Below are 16,515 nucleotides of genomic sequence, written 5' to 3'. Positions count from 1 at the left end.
AGAGGGAAAGAGATGAAGACATTTTGAAAGGCAACACACATGCCCAGAGCAGTAGACCAAAAGAGAGATCAAAGGAGACCAAGAGAACCGTGAGACCAAAATGGCAACACACACTGGCAACTTCTTCGAGCTCTTGAGGTTCCTGTTGCCCTGGCCCTGGCCCCCCAGATGGGATGAGGAGCGAGACTGGGGAGAGGAAGAGGGCACAGCCCCACCACAGCAACAGTCTGTGGTCCCACAGACACTTTCATCTTCTCCCCAGAGCCCCCAGGCAGTCCCCCAAGCCCCGCCACGGGATGTGCCCCCCACCGCATACACCCTCTCTATTGCTCACTGGGTTCATATAAACTTCCTAGAGACCATGACCCTCTAAGGGACCCTTGTGGTTCGGTGGCTGCAACCTCCGCCATCCTCTCCTTTGCCTCAGACACCCACGTGGCGGGGGGGGGGGTGCTGTGCCTTCCTTCCTTCCCCTATATCCCCCAAAAAGTGTGGAACAGAGCTCAACCTTAGAGCCCTACAAACCCAGGCCCCCATCTGCCCCCTTCCCATCACCCACCCTCATCAAAGTTATCTCATTCAACATTCAGTGAGTGTCCAAAATGTGCAAGGCCCTTGGTCTACTGAACTCCCTTGTTGCCACCTCACCATTATGGCCCAAATCGGGGCCTAAGACGTTACAGGGCTTCTGCCTAGAACCAGTTGGTGAGGGGGAGTTCTTATTTCGAAGTATACCTCTTCTATATATGTGCCCCCACACTGAAAGAGGAAAATCATGTCAGGAGTTCTCTCTGACCCTGTCCTCTGGGAACTCCTTCATCCGAGGTTGAGAGGGCGGCCATTTTGTATGAGCCCACAGAATCTAACACAACGCAAGAAACTATTTGTCAAAATATAACGGAGTGACCTCCCCCATCAAGTTTTACTGTCAGCCTCACACCCCTAACAATTTGCCCCACGAGAACGGAACTTTCAGAAAGAGCTATCCCACCCAGAGCAAAATGTTTGAATTAGCGATAGTGCGACCTTTCTATTTTGAGGAATCTGACGATACGGAGAAGGTCCTTTTCCCAGAATATGTCTTGAGGACAGCTCTGCAAGGCCATGGAGGTCTTAGGAGAGGAGAAAGGACAAGGAACCCGGAGGCGGGAGGTGGGATTGTACACGGCATTCCATCTTGAGAGGTAACACCTCCTGCGTCCCCCCACACCACACCAAGCCCAGGCGGGACCTCTAAATCCTTTACTAAACCACCTAGCCTCCTTTTCTAGGGCAGCTGAGACATCTAAAACTTTCTTAGAACCTGTTTTTCTAATGACGTATTTACCTAAGAATATGTATCTACTGTGCTGACAGCATTGCATACCTCACAGCCCAGTTTCAACCCTTTCAGAGAATTTCGTGAACCATTTTAAAGCTCATTAAAATGGAAGGGCCCTTAGACATACTGTTCAAGAATCCTAAAAATGCCCCAAAATAGACAAAAAATGTAGAAATAAATATAGACAGAAAAGATAGCTAAAGGAACCTACCTCATTCATAGGGCTTATGAAATCCTGCAAACAAATAGGGTCTCTGGTGTGAATTTCTGACAATTGCATCTTTGGGAAAACTGATTTGGGGAGAATTGCTTCTAGACTGGATTTCACCTCTCATTTTCTTGCTTTTTCCTTTGTTTCCTCTTTTCATTTATTTTTTTATCGACATCCTTCCTCCTTAATATATTTTTATTCTTTCTATTCATTTTCCACCCCTTCTTCCATCTTTTCTACCTCTTTTCTCTCTTCCTATCTTCATCCCTTCCATGGCCCCTTGACTAGTTGCCTCCTGCCGCCTTTCTCAGCCTGGGGTGGCCTCCAGTCTCCGTGCCTTCTCTGATCTTGCAATCCAGCTCAACGCCCCTCTGAGGAGCACCTTCTGCTCCGGGCACTGAGCTGTGCACAGGGGGTTGTGGAGAGAAGTTTGCCATGGTCCCCCGGCCTCTTGAACTCACCATTCCAGTGCGAAACACAAGAGAAGATGGCCAGCGTTCTGGGCAGAGAACTGGGAGTCCAGAACATTCCAACCCATCTACTTCCACGTTCTCCTCCCCTTGCCGGACCCATGGAACGGAATGAAGCTGAGTCTATCCATCTTACCTCTGGGCCTGTGTCTTTCCTCCCCTCTGCTTCTCACACAGTGTGTCTACGTGAAGGCTGGGAGCTCTGCAACCAGGAGCCCACTGAGGAGAGTGCTTGTTACTTCTGCAGAGACGTATGTAAACGAAGAGACAGGAAGCCCGGTGGTGAGGCTCCTCCACACCCCAGGCCTGGGCCAGCCCCCAACGTCACTATCTGGGGCTGGGGTCACCACCCCCTGCCTCTCAGGGAAGATGTTAAAGTGAAAATGCCAAAGTCAAGGGGAAAAGTTGAGCGGAACCAGGCTGGAGAGCAGAGTGTCACCGAACTCCTTGTTGTGTAACAAGAAAAAAATGGCCTCGATGATACTGCAGTCTGGTTTGGGCTTCAAGGGAAGAAGTGGGAGGGAGGTGGGGGGCACATGAGAGCATTTGGTAAGCCCTGTACAGCCCCTTGCTCCAGGGTCCTAAGGGCATTTGTTCAGCGGGGAGGGACCAAAGGCATTAGAGGTGGCCCAGTGTGGCAGAGAGGGTCTGGGCTGAGACCTGCAGAGTGACCCCCAGAGTGACCATGGACTAGACCCTTTGCCTCTGGCCCTTCGACTCTGGCCAGCCCTCAAGTGCTTCTCTAGCCCAGGTCTCTCTCGAGCTCCAGACGTGCAGCTCCACCTGCCGTTGGACATCTCCATTCGGAAGCTCACTGTGCAGAGCAAACCCAACATGTCCCACACTGCACTTACCAGCTGCTCACCATCACCCTCCAGCCCTACTTCTTCCGCAAGTCCGCCGCTCAGCAAGGGCTTTGCCACCTCCCAGCTGCTCAGGCCAAATAAACTGGGCGTACTCTCTGACTCCTTCACCCAACCCCTCCCATACGTTTATTTGCCATTTCCTGTGGATGCTACCTTCGAACTCTCTCAGAAGTCTATCCAAGTCACTCTGCCCCACTACCACCGTTCCATCCACTCCAACCCCAGGTGCCATCCCCCTCTTGTGCCTGGAGGACAGCCCCTGCCTCCTCGCCGGTCTCCTGGCCTCCCCATTCTGTCGTCCTCTGGCTCATCCTCCACCAGCAGCCTGACTGATCATTTAAATGTGCCCATGTGCCCATGTGACCTTTCCCTACCATGAAAAGAGTGGCTAGTTGAGCTTGCAACTCCAACAATTAATGCAGGCATTTCTACTTGAGACAACGTAGTGATTCATTCGCCACAGAAAGGCATCCCGCTACTTTTCATCTTATAACACAGTGAACTCAACATTGGAGATTTAATAACATTAATATTTACTGCTTCATCAAAGAAATTCTTAAGTGAAAGTGGCATTAATATTTTTATTCATTTTTGACTGCGAGTGCCTGGCGGTGAAGAACACAGTGACCACAGCCCCGTTTGGCTCCGCTGCCTCAATTTGTGCTAAGGCAGCAGTCTAACCCAGATTGCTTTGGCAGCGTCATCACGATGTCAACCTAGTGACAAAAGCCAATAATGTCTTATTATTTTTATGAAAGTAGCTTGAACTCAGAATCTCCCTGAAAGGGTCTCGGGGGCCCCTCGCCCCATGGGCTACACTTTGGGAACCACTAATAGAGGAAATTTCATTCAGTCTTCAGATCTTCGCTATTTGTCTGCACCGACTTTAAGTTGTCCCCCAAAATGTTGTTTCTTTCTTTCTTAGTAATAGAACCCTCCTTTTTTTAGCTGAGGTCCTGGCTGCCCAGATTTAATGTATACTGAATCCCAGCCTCCCTTGCATCTGGACGTGACTAAATGACTCAATTTCGGTTAATGGATGTAAGTGCGAGGGTTCGGTGTGACCTCTAAGGGCCATCCGTACAGGTAGGGTGTGTGTCCTCCTGGGGCTTCAACCCCCTCCTGCAGACTTCTTTACAGCCAGCCCGCTGTTCTCATTTAAGTTTCTAACCTCTGATCTAATCCAGTTCTGCCCATTCATTCATATATTCAACAAGCTGGGTTGTTTTTTTTTTTTTAAGATTTTATTTTCAAGTAATCTCTACACTCCATGTGGGGCTTCAAACCCACAACCCCGAGATCAAGAGTTGCAGGCTCTACCGACTGAGCCAGCCAGGCGCCCCTATTCAAGTGTCTTCCAGGCCCAAGGCACTGTGGGTGCAGGGGTTGTAATAAGTAAGCTAGACATGGTCACCGCTCCAGCCTGTGTCACAGACACTGAACAATTAATCGTGCCATCACAATTGGACACGTGGTACAAAAGGGAAGCCCAGGGTGCTGGGGATCTTATTATAGGGAGCCTGATTTCAACTGGGAGATCGAGAAAGGCTTCCCTGGGAAGTGTGTATCAGGGAGCATTGAGCTCTGCTGCAAGTGAAAGAAAATTCAACATGATAGAGGCTTAACTGAGACTGAAGGTGAGTTCTTACCTGGAAGAAGTCTGGAGGCAGGTGCCTCGGAGGTAAGGGAGGTGAGGGGGCACCCCCTCACCCCCCGCCCCGCATCTTACAGCAGGATTTGTGTGTCTGGATCTTGTTGCTTCGCTATCCTCTGCACTTGACCCCTCCTCTCAAACTCCTCAGCTGAAACAAGGTTTCCTTAATAAAGGAACCCGCCAATACACCATGCTTCCTCTCCCTTGCAAGCACTTGTCCAAGTGTAATAGTGAGGAAATTATTGTTTAGTGTCTCTCTGGCAGGCTCGAGTGGTGACCACATCTGTTTTACTTAGCACCCAGAAGAATGCTTGGTCCTGGTAGACCCTTATTACATATTGAATCGTTTATTAAAAGTATTGACGGGCCCCTGGGTGACTCAGTCGGTTAAATGTCTAACTCTTGATTTCAGCTCAGGTCATGATCCCAGGGTCCTGGGATTGAGCCCCACGTTGGGCTCCATGCTGAGCATGGAGCCTGCTTAAGATCCTCTCCTTCCATCCCCACAGCCACCCCTGCACGGGCATGCGGGCGCACTCTCTCTCTTAAAAATAAATTGAATTGTATTGATATTTATTGGTATTAAATTGGTTGTAGTAAAATACGCACACTGTAAAATTCACCATTTTAACCGTTTTGAAGCCTACAGTTCTGTGGCATTAAGTACGTTCATGTTATTAGGCAGCTGTCACCACCATCCACCTCCAGAACTTCTTCATCTTCCGCAACTGAAGCTCTGTACCCTTTAAACACTTACTGCCCATCCTCCTCCCCCAGCCCCTGGCTGTTGAATATGTTATTTTTATTATATTTTATTTTTTTAAGATTTCATGTATTTGAGATATTTATTTATTGAGAGAGAGAGAGCACGCACAAGAAGGGGGAGAGACAGAGGAAGAAGGAGAAGCAGGCTCTCTCCTGAGCAGGGAATCTGACACGGGGCTCGATCCCAGAACCCTGAGATCATGACCTGAGCCGAGGGCAGACGCTTAACTGACTGAGCCACCCAGGTGCCCCTATTTTATTTTATTTTATTTAAATTCCTGTTGAATTCTTTTTGAATGAATGAATGAATGAATGAATGAATGAATGAATGAATGAAAAGCCAAGGATCACAAAACCAAATGACCACAGGAGCCTGCTAGGTGACACGGTGGGGAAAACAGTAGGGAGGGGTGGGGACTGAGGTGGGCCAACTGGAAGGTAATGAAGGCAGCCACTGACCCACACAGCTCCAGCTGAGTTGATAGGAGAGCTTGCACCAGACTTGCCTGCCTGTTGCACCAAACTTTCAAGGGAAGGTGGAAAACCAAACATTTATATGCTATCCCCTCATTTTAATGTTGGCAACTCACTTTCTGTTGTTGTTCTAACCCTGAGTGAGTCAAACAAAGCATTCCAAAGGGCTTGATCTAGCTTAGGGCCACCAACTTGCAACCGATGCACCAGACGGATTGTGAGATGCTGTCCAGCCCTTGGGTCTGTGACCTTGAGCGCCCGTGAAGTTGGATTCTCAAGAGTTAACGGGCCCCAAGAACCTGGCTCTCCCTCTGGGGTTTCCAAACAGGAAAAGATAACAGGAGGAGAGAGGAAGTTTCTGCTGAGCAGTTAGGACTGCTATGTGCTTTATATGGTTGTATATTTTATTTAATCCTCACGACAATGATAGGGCATAACTGCTTTTCTCCAGATTACACAGATGAGGAAACTCAGGCTCAAAGAGTTTAAGAAAATAGCTAACAGTCACAGAGCCAGTAACCAAATTGGTGGAACTGGGATTCCAACTTAGCTGCTGGGGCCGCAGCCCTGGGTGGTCCCCCTCCCCCTAACGGCCTCTCCTCTGCAGTAAGAAAGGCCAAGTTGGGGGTGCCTGTCTGGCTCAGTTGAAAGAGCATGTGACTCTTGATTCCAGGGTCATGAGTTTGAGCCCTACGTTGGGTGTAAAGATTACTTAAAAATAAATAAATAAATAAACTAATAAAAATTTAAAAAAAAAAAAAAAAAGGAAGGCCAGACTGATGGCTAAGAGAAATCTTCTCCCACGGTGACAGAGAGGTATAAGGCCGACAAGCATGTCTGGGGCTTCGCACCACCATGATCCCTCACATCAACTGAGTGATTTGCCACTTTCCAAGCACTTTCACATACATTAGCACATGTCAAACATTTTGGTAAGTATTACTGTCCCCCTTTTACGGAAGAAGAAACTGAAGTGAAGCTGTTTGCTCCCTCACAGGCCTGTGAGCATGGAGCATGGGGATTTCCAGAAGTCTCCTGCTTCCTGGTAGAGAGCTACTTTTGCTGCGTGTATTGTCTCCAGGCTGGAGGAGGGGAAGGAGCCCAAGGTGGGAGAAAGTTGGGGAGAACAGCAAAGCCCACTTGGTGACCTGCTGATGGAGTGTCGGGGACCAGGCTGTTGGAGAAGGGGTAGGGCAGCCTGTGGAGTAGGGAGTTGGAAGCCCCAGGTGCAGTCTTGTGGTGGCCTCCTTACCAGAACCTTCTGCCCTTCTGCAGCTGCACCGACACCCTCTGCAAAGGGGAGTGGGGGCAGGGCTTGGAGATGGGGGAAGTGGGGGAGGGGTGACTGAGGCTGTTGTTTGGGAAGCAGAGTCTTGGAGGGCTGACCCACCTCCACCCTAGTCATATTGTCCCTAGCTCTGTGACCATGTTCGGCAACTCGGAGGGAGGCTCCTGGGCCTCCCACCTCCCATGGGAGGTTGGAGCAGGCAGATTTCAGAGCTTGGCCTGGGCTCAGCCAGCCAGCACCTGCAGCCCTTGGAGAAACTGTCAGCCACAGAGTGGAGCAGCTAGAAGCCATCCCCACCCCAACCCCATTCCCTTCAAAGGGCTAAGTCCACCTGGGAGTGGGCCTGAGCAGGGACACCTAAGCTCTTTGCTCACCTCCTTTGGAGGTGGGGTGGGCGGCAACAGCAGGGGCTCAGGCCTGAAACCTAACACCCCTGCCTGGTGGGGGTAGTGGGACAGGGAAATTTCTGCTCCTGCCCTGACCCAGGGAAATGAGAAGACCAAGTCGAAGGTCAGGGACACACTGGCAAATGTGACCACCAGTCTGAATGAGCACAGTATGGCCTCTTGCCTGACACATTTGACTTGGCAAGACCCTTACCTCATTCGGCTTCCAGAACCTCTGGACAGTAGACAGTGGAGGAGGCTTGTCAGGCCCATTGCAAGGCCAGGGATGGAGGAACTCAAAGATGCCCCCTCTCCTCATTTGGCCTGTCTCTCTTTCAGGCACTGTTCCCCCACGATAGCCAAGCTGTCATAAGCAAGATGGCCCCCAATGATTCCTGCTACTTCCAATTCATACTTTATGCTGTCGCCTCCCATATTGTACCAGCGTTGGTCTGTGTGGTCTAGGGCAGAAGTGATGGTATATCCCTTTCTAGATTAGGTTATAAAGACGTGGGAGCTTTCTTCTTGGCCACTCTCTCCCCCTGAGGAAGCCAGTTGCTATGGAGTGAGCAGCCTTATGAAGAGGCTCACTGAGAGAGGAACTACAGCCTCTGACCAGCAGCCACCTGAGGGAGTCTTTTTTGGAAGCAGATCCTCTGCCCTGGCCAAGCCTTTAGATGACCACAGCCCTGGCCCACATCCTAGCAGCCTCACAAGAGACCCTGCGCCAGAACTGCTCAGCTAAGCTGCTCTTAGCTTCGTGAAGGTGTGAGATCATATGTTTATTGTTTTAAATTACTAACCTTTGGGGTGACTTGTTATGTGGCAATAGGCAACTAATAGAGCTTTTTTTTTTTTTTGCTTCCTTCCTTTTTTAGTTTTTAAGATTTTATTTATTTGACAGAGAGACAGAGAGAGCCAGAGAGCACAAGGGGCGGGGGTGGAATGGCAGAGGGAGAAGGAGAAGCAGGCTCCCAGCTGAGCAGGGAACTGGGATCATGACCTGAGCTTAACCAAGTGAGCCACCCAGGTGGCCCACTTCCTTCCTTTTTAACAAGGGTTTAAGATGATCCCCCAGCCCCACCCCCACTGAAAGCTCCTGAGCTCCCTGCCTCCTTCACTCCCTTCCCCTCCAGGACCCCAACCTGGAACACTGGTTTGCCAATGAACTTGGAGATGCAAGATAAATTCACCTAGCTCCCTGGGGGGTCTTAAGAGAACTGTAAAAGGGTCAGACGTTATCCTGCCAGATGGAGAGTGGGGCTTTGGGGGGAAAGGGGGTGAAGAGCAGGAATGTGTCAACCCTAGGGGAGACCCCACAGAGGAAGGAATAAGAATGAAAGAAGGAGCCCTGTATGCACAAGCCCCATGCCCCCTCTTCCTTCTACCCTTTGCTCTTCTCTTTCTTAGTGGGTAGAGGAACCAGGTGGCCTTTCATGTTGCCTCTGTCCCCTCCCTGTCCCCTTCATTCAGGAGCTTGGGGAAGTCCCCACATAGACAATGGTGAATCCTTGATGACTACTCTCATGAGCCCAAAGGGCATAGGATGTTACCCAGCAGAGAGGAAAATTGCCACCCACAGAACTTTCCAGGAAACCCCGGCGCCATTGAAACATGGGGCTTCCACTCCAGCTATGGAGAGCAGGGTCATAGGGCAGACCTGAAGAGTCTCCTCAGCAGCTGTCCCCAGCCCACGGCAAAGGGTGGGGATGATGCTTTGGAGGCTTCTCAAAGGAACTTCAGGACTTCACCTTACAGCGGGATGACCTCTGGTGAGTGCCAGCGCCTCTCTCCGTGCCACCGTTTCTCTGCCTGTGACAAGGCAAGGGTTACCACCATGCTAAGGCTCAGAAACTCGGACTGCTTTAAATGGTTCATTCCTCAGGTTTCAGAGGGTACCCCTCGCCCTCAAAGGCTCTGCCCAGAGCAAAGGTACCCCTCTGTCCCCAAATCTCGGGCCATCGTGTCTCCACAGGGGTACGTCTTCAGCCTCCGGGTTTGTGTCGCTGTGCACGTGGTGCCCAGGCTCGGTGGGATACCGAGTAGGGCGCCTGCCACGGCGCACGCATGCGCCACCATGCGCCTCCGGCTCCCTTTCAATCTTCGTTTCCTCCTGTCCAGGGTTAAAATTCCCTGGCAGGGCTGTGTGCGGCTGAGTCCAGAGCCCTGCGCATACCGCAGTTGGAGGTCTAGGTTCGGGGAGGGGGGTGCCGGGGCCGAGGCTGTGCGCGTGCTCTGCGGAAGGACAGCGTGCACGGCTCAGGCGAATGTTCGCTCCAAGACAGAGACAGACAATGAGCGAGGCAGGCAGGCTCGTGGGGCTTGTGTCCCCTTCCCGGCGTGACCAGAACGGCTTCCTCCTTCACAAATGGGTAATCAGCCAAGCACATCATATGCACGGGGGCACCTTAGTTTTCAAAGCCCTTTGACCGTCCGATACTCACAGCAACCCGTTTTCATGGGTCATTATCCTTACTCCGTTTAATAGGAGGAAACCGAGGCTGAGGAGATCAGCTCTGGTCAAGTCAGCAGAGAGAGGACTCCCAAAGCTGCGCCGTAGCCAGCGGTCTTGCTGGCCATTTTTCTCCCCACGTGGGGCCTTTGTTCACAGCACTCCCCTTTGTCAGACTTGGATCATAACCTTGCCAGGGCTGGGGCTACGTGTCGTCCTGAGGCGGGCATGGTTCGGTCCCTCTCCTGGAGAGCGCACAGGGTACGTGACCGCTGCTTGGTGTCCTCATACGCGGCCCGTAGAAAGTGAACCCCGCAGAGCTGGTGTGCACGCAGGGATCTGGGCCTGTCTGGACCACTGCGCGGTTCGCCTCTTCCCGCCTGCCCCCGCGTGCCCAGTGACCTCCCATGGTATGACAAGCAGTGACCACTGGGTGGCAGTGTGTTCTCGTGCCTGGGACCAGACAGGTTGCCCAGAGCCAAGGAACATGGGGGTGGGGAGGAGGCAAGCAGGAACCCCAGCCAGCTGCCCAGAAAGGTTGCAAGACCTGATCCCCTGGAGGACGTTACATGGCAGGGCTCCTCCGTGTGTGTGTGTGTGCGTGTGCGTGTGTGTATATGTGTGTGTCTGCGCGCGCGCACTGCAGCAAAAGGGCCAAGGACAATGTGAAATGGAGCCAAGTGTGGGGTGGGGTGGGCCAGGGGAACAAAAATACAAAGGAAACCAGGGCAGCCAGCATAATATGAGCGAAGGACACAGAAGAGAGCTGTAGAGGTAAGGGGTGAGGGCTTTTGGAGCTTCAGAAAAACGACTACCCCGGGGCAGAAAGAGAGAGAGCAAGAGAAAGACCAAGGCAGAAAGAATCACGAAGAGGCCAGGAACAGAAAAGAGAAAGATAAGAGAGATTGGCTGGGGAAAGTAGGTCGGAAGGCTGAGGTGGGAGAAGGGAGCCCCCAGAGGCTGGGCAGAGACAAGAACCTTCCCTGGACAAGAAGGAGCCAGACTCCGGCTTGCTGCTGACAGGGATTTTATTGGGACTGAGTTGTGAAGATCTGCGGGCTGCCTCAGCTCCAGGTCAGAGCTTCTCTGGCTCTGACTCCGGCTCCGGCTCCAGCTCCAACTCCCGCTCCAGCTCCGGCTCCGGCTCCAGCTCTGGCTCTTGCTCCAGCTCCCCTATCTTGCTCTGAGCCTGAGGTGGGTGAGTCCCATGCTCCAAGGCCGAGAATCTTCTTGGACGCCACTGTGGGAAGACATGGACGGTGGGTGGGGAGAAGGATGAAGGGAAAGAGAATAAGGAGGATACTGAGTGCATCTATTCTTTCCCAGCCCCCTGCCCTCCCCATCGGGTCCCAGGCCTTTTCTCAGCAACCCCCCCTCCCCAGACTTTCTTGGGTTGTCCTCCAGGTACAAGGAGTCCCTGGAGAGGCTTATGAAGAAGGGGCTCTGAAGGCAGGATGAGAAGCCCACCTTGGTCATCTTCCCTGAGGAAGGGATACCAGATGGCACTCAGAAAACTGAAGAGAGGGGAGGCCAGTGACCGGTGCGGGCTGAGGGGTGTCCCCAGCTCACCTGTCTTCTCCAAAGGTGAAAGCCAAGGGCTCCAGTCATCAAAAGGAGCAGAAAGAGCATACCAAGGATGAGAAAGAGAGGGAGATGGCCTGTTTTCAGGGCACCTGGGGCCCTCCCAGAGCGCTGGGCACCTACAGAAGGAGTTCAACGTGAGGCACCAGGTCATAGCTGAAAGGATATCTTGCCACACCCTCATACGTTGCAGATGCAGACAATGAGGCCCAGAGTTTCGGGACTTATCCAGCCAGGGTCATTAGCTAATGAATGGCAGAAGTGGGTTCGGGACTGGACACGAGGTTAGAAAGAAAAGATCTGGAATGCTGGCAGAGAGGGGTCTGGAAAGTGGGATCGAGAGGACGGGTCTGGAGCTGGTGCTGTGGCATTGTGGGGTCTCAGACCTGGGCCAGCCGGCTCAGTGAGGTACACCGCTGTCCCGAGAAGCCTCTCCCCCTGGTACACATGGCACTGCCAGGGCTGGGAAAGGAGTCTGGCCTCCTGCATCTCCAGCCAGGGTCCTGGGGAACCTCTCCAAGACTGCTTATCCAGGGGGCTCCACACAAAGTGCTCTTGTCCCGACGCCGGGGTCACCTCACAAAGCAGTTTTCTCAGCTTGCCAGGTAACCCAGAGGATTTGGGAGTCACTGAGAAAATCAGAGGGAAGAGATCTTTGGGGACCCGACCCTCTTCCTTGAAACCAAAGATTCAACTCCCCAGTCTTAATGGCCCCAGCACTCACCTGGGCTCTGATTGGGTGAGGTTGGGGGGAGGAGATGGGGTCAGGGCCAAATTAGTCTTATCAAGACAAAGCTCTGTGCAGATCACTCTACAGCTCAAAAGCCGTCCAGGCTCTCTAGTGCCTTTGGGGACCGTTCAAACCCAACCTGGCCCAGAAGGATCACCTAACAAATACCATCTTGGATTCTCTGCACGACTTTCTACTCAAATGCTCAGAAACCCCAAGATCAGCCCCCATACACCTTGCACTTTTTTTGCTTCCATGGCTTGGCTCACATCAGGGCCCCCTGCCTTGAGGTGCCCCCCAAATGAACTCTGCCCCCTTTCCTGAATGTTCAGAGAACAGTGAACTGACCCACCACTCAACAGACAGAGCGTCTCAAAGCTGTACGGTGAGAGGGAGGCCGGGTGGGAGGACACCAGTGGTGAAGGGGCTTGAACTAAGCATAGCGGTGGAGGCACCTGACGATTTGGTGGCACAGACGCCGGACCTTAGACCCCGAGGCTGGCGCTTCCCAGCCGTGTGAGTTGAGAAATCCCTTCTCTGTAAAATGGGTAACCGTCTCTGCCCGTGAGTTGTCATGTGCAGAGAGCCTGGAAAACTAACACAAAATAGCTGACCCTCAAGAAGGCCTTGGACGGAGAGAACTGGGAGCTGTGGGCTGACTGGATGTGAGGAACCAGGAGGCCAGGTTTCAGGGGAGTGAGATACGGGTGGAGTTACCGGCAGAAAGGCTAAGTCAGCAGGAGGACACGTGTGAGGGAAGGATGGGGCTCGGAGTGAGGCTGGGGTGTGGGTAGGGCATCTCGGTACAGCTAGCCTGGAGCAGGTAGAAAGCCGGCACTGGCCCTCAGGAGATGTCTGACCTGTCAGCGTGTTCACTGATTCGCTCAGTCAATACACAGTACTAAGCACCTACTATGAGGTGCTACTGTTTAGTGACCACAGGTGAGTATTACAGACACAGCCAAGCTGTCGTGGCTTACCAATCCATCAACACACGCTTTCTGAGTTTTTGAGTTTTGTTGTGGTGTGGTTTGTTTTTTTTTTTTCTGTGTTTGTTTTATACTCTCTTAAAAAAAAAAAAAAAGCCCTTGCTCAGTAAATATTTGCTGACCAAGGGACTGATTTATTAACTCCTCCCAAATCCAGGCCACTTCCTGCAACTTTAACCCAAGCACTAGTCCCCAAGTAGATGAGGATTCTAGAGTCCACCTCTTTTGAACCATTCAAACTTTTGCCACTTCTTCTTACTTCTCAGACCCTCCTCCCAATTCAGAGCAGGGGAGTCCCTCAGAGAAGAGTGGAATGTTCACCTAGTGACTCAGGGGAGATTTTCAGTTTCAGTTCTTTATGTGGGGGCGAGAAAGGAGGCCACCAGGGCAGCCTCTGCAACTTGCGCCCCCTGGCCTAGCATCATGAGGTGTCTGCCCAGTCTTGGCCCAGCCGGCCTGCCCTCCCTGTCCCAGCTGCCCTGCGATGGGAGCTCGTCCTTTCCCACCTGGGGCTGACCTGTGATGACTGCCAGAGTGACCGTGGCACTGAGCTGCTGTCCCTGCAGATGGATGTGGCAGGTGTAGGCCCCAGCCTGGGCCTGGCTCACAGCCTCCAGTTGGAGGTTAAAGTTGCCATCGCCTCCAGCCACCAGGAGGTCAGGACCCCCGGGAGGCGTCCACCTGGCAGTGAGAGAAGACTGGGTCCCCACACCGGGAGGCAGGCGGCAGGGTAGGTGCACCCTGGAACCTGCTCCTGCATACACTGTCAGAGGCCCTGAGGGCTCCAGACCTGGGAAAGAAGGAGAAACCAAAGTTGAAGCGGAGAGGGGGAGGCACAGAGAGGCTGGAGCACTGGGGCCCCGGGGGAAGGGAGGCAGACCAAAGGAGGTGGTCTGGCTCTGAAAAGCACAAGGGTGCAGAGCAATGTCGAAGTGAGGATGCTCAGAAGTGTGAGGCCCAGAGCATTCACAGTGGGCCCTAGCTGCCAGAGACCTGGTTTGGGGACCCATAAGTCGAGGGGGGGGGCAGGGAGGGGTTGTGGTCAAGGGCGAAGGCAGACTGGAGGTGTTACCCAGAATGGAGAGGTTGTACGTGATGGAGACATTGAAGCCATCTCTGTAGGTGAGGATGCAGCCCCATGGCCCAGAGTCTGAGGGGCTGACTTTGGGCAGGAAGAGGAAGCTTCCAGCTAAGTGGTGATGGGGGGACTCCTGAACAGGGACTCTGCCCCGGAACCAGTGCACAGAAGCTGGCGGGTCAGGGCGGCTGAAGGAGCAGTTCAAAATGACCCAGTCGGAGATCCTGAGGGACCCTGGGGGGCTAGCAGTCACTGCTCACAGAAAAAGAAGGTTTGATCAGCCCCACGGCAAACACTTGTCTTCTCCTTCCCAACCCTCCTCCGACCACTGCCCTGCAAGCCCCCCCGCCCCCCCCCCCCAGTCCAGGGCCTGGCACCTGAAGTGCTTAAAATGGGTGCTCCGGATCTCCTGCCTCTTTCCCCTGCTTCCCCGCCCCGCCAGCCTCCAGTTTACTTGGCTCGATCTACCCTTGCCTGAGGATCCCCTCTAAGCCCACCCCTGAGCTACAGATGTCTAAAATGAGTCACTCTAGCCCTGCACTCTGCCCCCCAACCCAGGGGTGCCTCACCTCCTCCACCCTGGCACTCCCAGTGTGGGTGGGGGAGGGGAGCTCCGGGGGTGAGACAGTCTCTCCATAGGGTCCTCTCCCCACACACGTACTTCTCTGGGGGCCCCTTCCACTCTGCTCCCCACCCCCTCCCGCTCCCCTTCTGGGGGCTCTCGGGCGGGGCCCAGGGCGCATCCTGAGAGGCACAGACACCCCGCCCTTCCTGCCTCCGGGGCGACGGGGACCGCGGCGCCCGGCTCCAGCCCCGCTCCCCGCGGCCCGCCCCCACCTACTGGAGGCCTGGCCCACGCGCAGACGGAGGCGGCAGGCGACGGAGCGGTCCCGGAGGTGCACGGCGGCGCGGTACTCGCCGGCGTCGGCGCGTCGGGCCGGGCGCAGCCACAGCGAGAAGTCCCCGCGCTGGAGGCCGCGCTCTTCCACCTGCACGCGGGGCTGCAGGGGGGGCCTCCCGCTGCGCAGGCCGCCGGCCGCCAGCATCAGCACCACGTAGGGCCGCGGCCCGGGGCCCCGCGCGGACGGCGCGGCGGGGCGCAGGGTGGGCGCGGGAGCCGGAGGGCCGCTGGGCGGGAGAGAAGGGCGAGACTGAGAAATTCAGGGGGGAAGAAGCCCGGGGCAAGAGGCAGTCCAACCCCACTTCGACGATGAGGAAAGCCCCCCAAAAGGGAGATCTCTGGACCGCTAACCGACCCCATCCCCGTCTCCTCTCGGGTTGGGCCAGCGCCACCCACTCTCTTGAGGGGCAGGTGTAGAAGGGATGCAGGTGTGAGGGGAGCAGTCTTCCGAGGAAAGAAGGAAAGGCAGCGGGGGAAGCGGAGCCACGGCTTCAGAGCGACTGACAGCTCAGGGGAGGAGACAGAGGGCTGGCTTGGGCCTGGGGTTGTGAGTCTGGATGCCATTGCTCTTGGCTTTGGGGGTCCTATTTCCCAAGTTAGGGGTGCATACCTGTCTGGTAGATGGTGCCAAGTGACCCCTGCGGTTCGCAGAAGGCTGACATCCTGGAGAGGGATTGTGGGGCTGCAGGGGAGCTGGGCAGGAGCCCCTTCCTGGGCCCACACCACCGGGACCTCTGTCCCAGACCCTGGAGCCTCCACTGGGGAGGAAAAAAGAGGCCAAGGGGAGGGGCCATGAGCCAAAAGACTTAGGAGCAGAGAAGGAGCCTCAGTTAACCGAAGGAGAAAGAAGGCTGAGGAAGATCTTGGGTTTCTGTCCCTTCCCCACCCAACGGGAAGACTAAAGAGAGGCTTTGGGGGCAGAAAGGCTGCCCCAAGCAAGGCATTTAGAAGAATCCACCCAAGCTAAGGACCTTGGCAGCTGTGAGGTCCAGACATCCCTGCTGACCACACCCTTCCCCCACCATGATTCTGAAGTCAGCCCTCCCAGAGGGTCAGCCCCATCTTACCTGGAGCCACCCACCGCAGTTGCAGAAGCAGCAGAACCAGTAACGGAGCCCCCCACATCTCCCCTTAGGCCTGGGCCACACTGAGCCCCGCAAAGGGAAGAGGTCAGAAAGAAGAGAGGAACGGATGGACGAAGGAGAGTTCTGCAAAGAAATGGGGTGAAGGAAGGGAATCTAGAAGAGGGACAAGGACAGAGACCTGGAGATAGAGGGAAGAACCAACGACCAGAGGCTGGAATCTAGAAGCAAGCTGGCCAGATCTGGCAGCAGAAGTTGGGGGGGGGG

The 16,515-nt window shown here is 54.2% G+C and overlaps 2 protein-coding genes across 5 annotated transcripts in view; both read right to left on the bottom strand.

Moving 5' to 3' along the window:
- The window catches only part of CD4 (CD4 molecule), a 37,731-nt gene extending 35,449 nt beyond the window's left edge, over nt 1-2,282 (bottom strand). For both annotated transcript variants that reach the window (XM_040642106.1, XM_040642107.1), the window contains exon 1: nt 2,139-2,282. The gene's annotated coding sequence lies outside the window, so the exon portion shown is untranslated. The remainder of the gene's footprint in view (nt 1-2,138) is intronic.
- An 8,616-nt stretch (nt 2,283-10,898) lies between these two features.
- LAG3 (lymphocyte activating 3) lies at nt 10,899-16,509 on the bottom strand. Of its 3 annotated transcripts, XM_040642103.1 has the most exons (8): nt 16,234-16,509; nt 15,777-15,924; nt 15,107-15,393; nt 14,260-14,517; nt 13,705-13,977; nt 11,855-12,097; nt 11,457-11,587; nt 10,899-11,127 (listed from the first exon to the last, which is right to left on the bottom strand). In XM_040642103.1, the coding sequence occupies exons 1-8, from the start codon at nt 16,289-16,291 to the stop codon at nt 10,963-10,965; spliced, it is 1,563 nt and encodes a 520-aa protein (XP_040498037.1). In that variant the 5' UTR covers nt 16,292-16,509; the 3' UTR covers nt 10,899-10,962. The 3 variants fall into 3 exon arrangements, with proteins under 3 accessions (XP_040498037.1, XP_040498038.1, XP_040498039.1); XM_040642104.1 differs by lacking the exon at nt 11,457-11,587; XM_040642105.1 differs by lacking the exon at nt 11,855-12,097.
- Nucleotides 16,510-16,515: the final 6 nt, after the last annotated feature.

Source organism: Ursus maritimus, unplaced genomic scaffold, assembly GCF_017311325.1.
Source record: "Ursus maritimus isolate PB19 unplaced genomic scaffold, ASM1731132v1 scaffold_26, whole genome shotgun sequence".
In the NCBI taxonomy this organism is placed as follows: domain Eukaryota; kingdom Metazoa; phylum Chordata; class Mammalia; order Carnivora; family Ursidae; genus Ursus; species Ursus maritimus.
Note: the sequence above shows the minus strand (reverse complement) of the source record. Positions and strands in the feature narration are given on the sequence as shown.

What these genes read in the sequence shown, in the direction of transcription:
- LAG3 (XM_040642103.1), bottom strand. Translation starts at nt 16,291, where the DNA reads ATGTGGGGGGCTCCGTTACTGGTTCTGCTGCTTCTGCAACTGCGGTGG. An exon ending in TGGCACCATCTACCAGACAG is followed by an intron (nt 15,394 to 15,776) that starts GTATGCACCCCT and finishes TCTCCCGCCCAG; the next exon opens with CGGCCCTCCGGCTCCCGCGC. An exon ending in CACTGAGCCGGCTGGCCCAG is followed by an intron (nt 11,588 to 11,854) that starts GTCTGAGACCCC and finishes CTCCTTCTGTAG; the next exon opens with GTGCCCAGCGCTCTGGGAGG.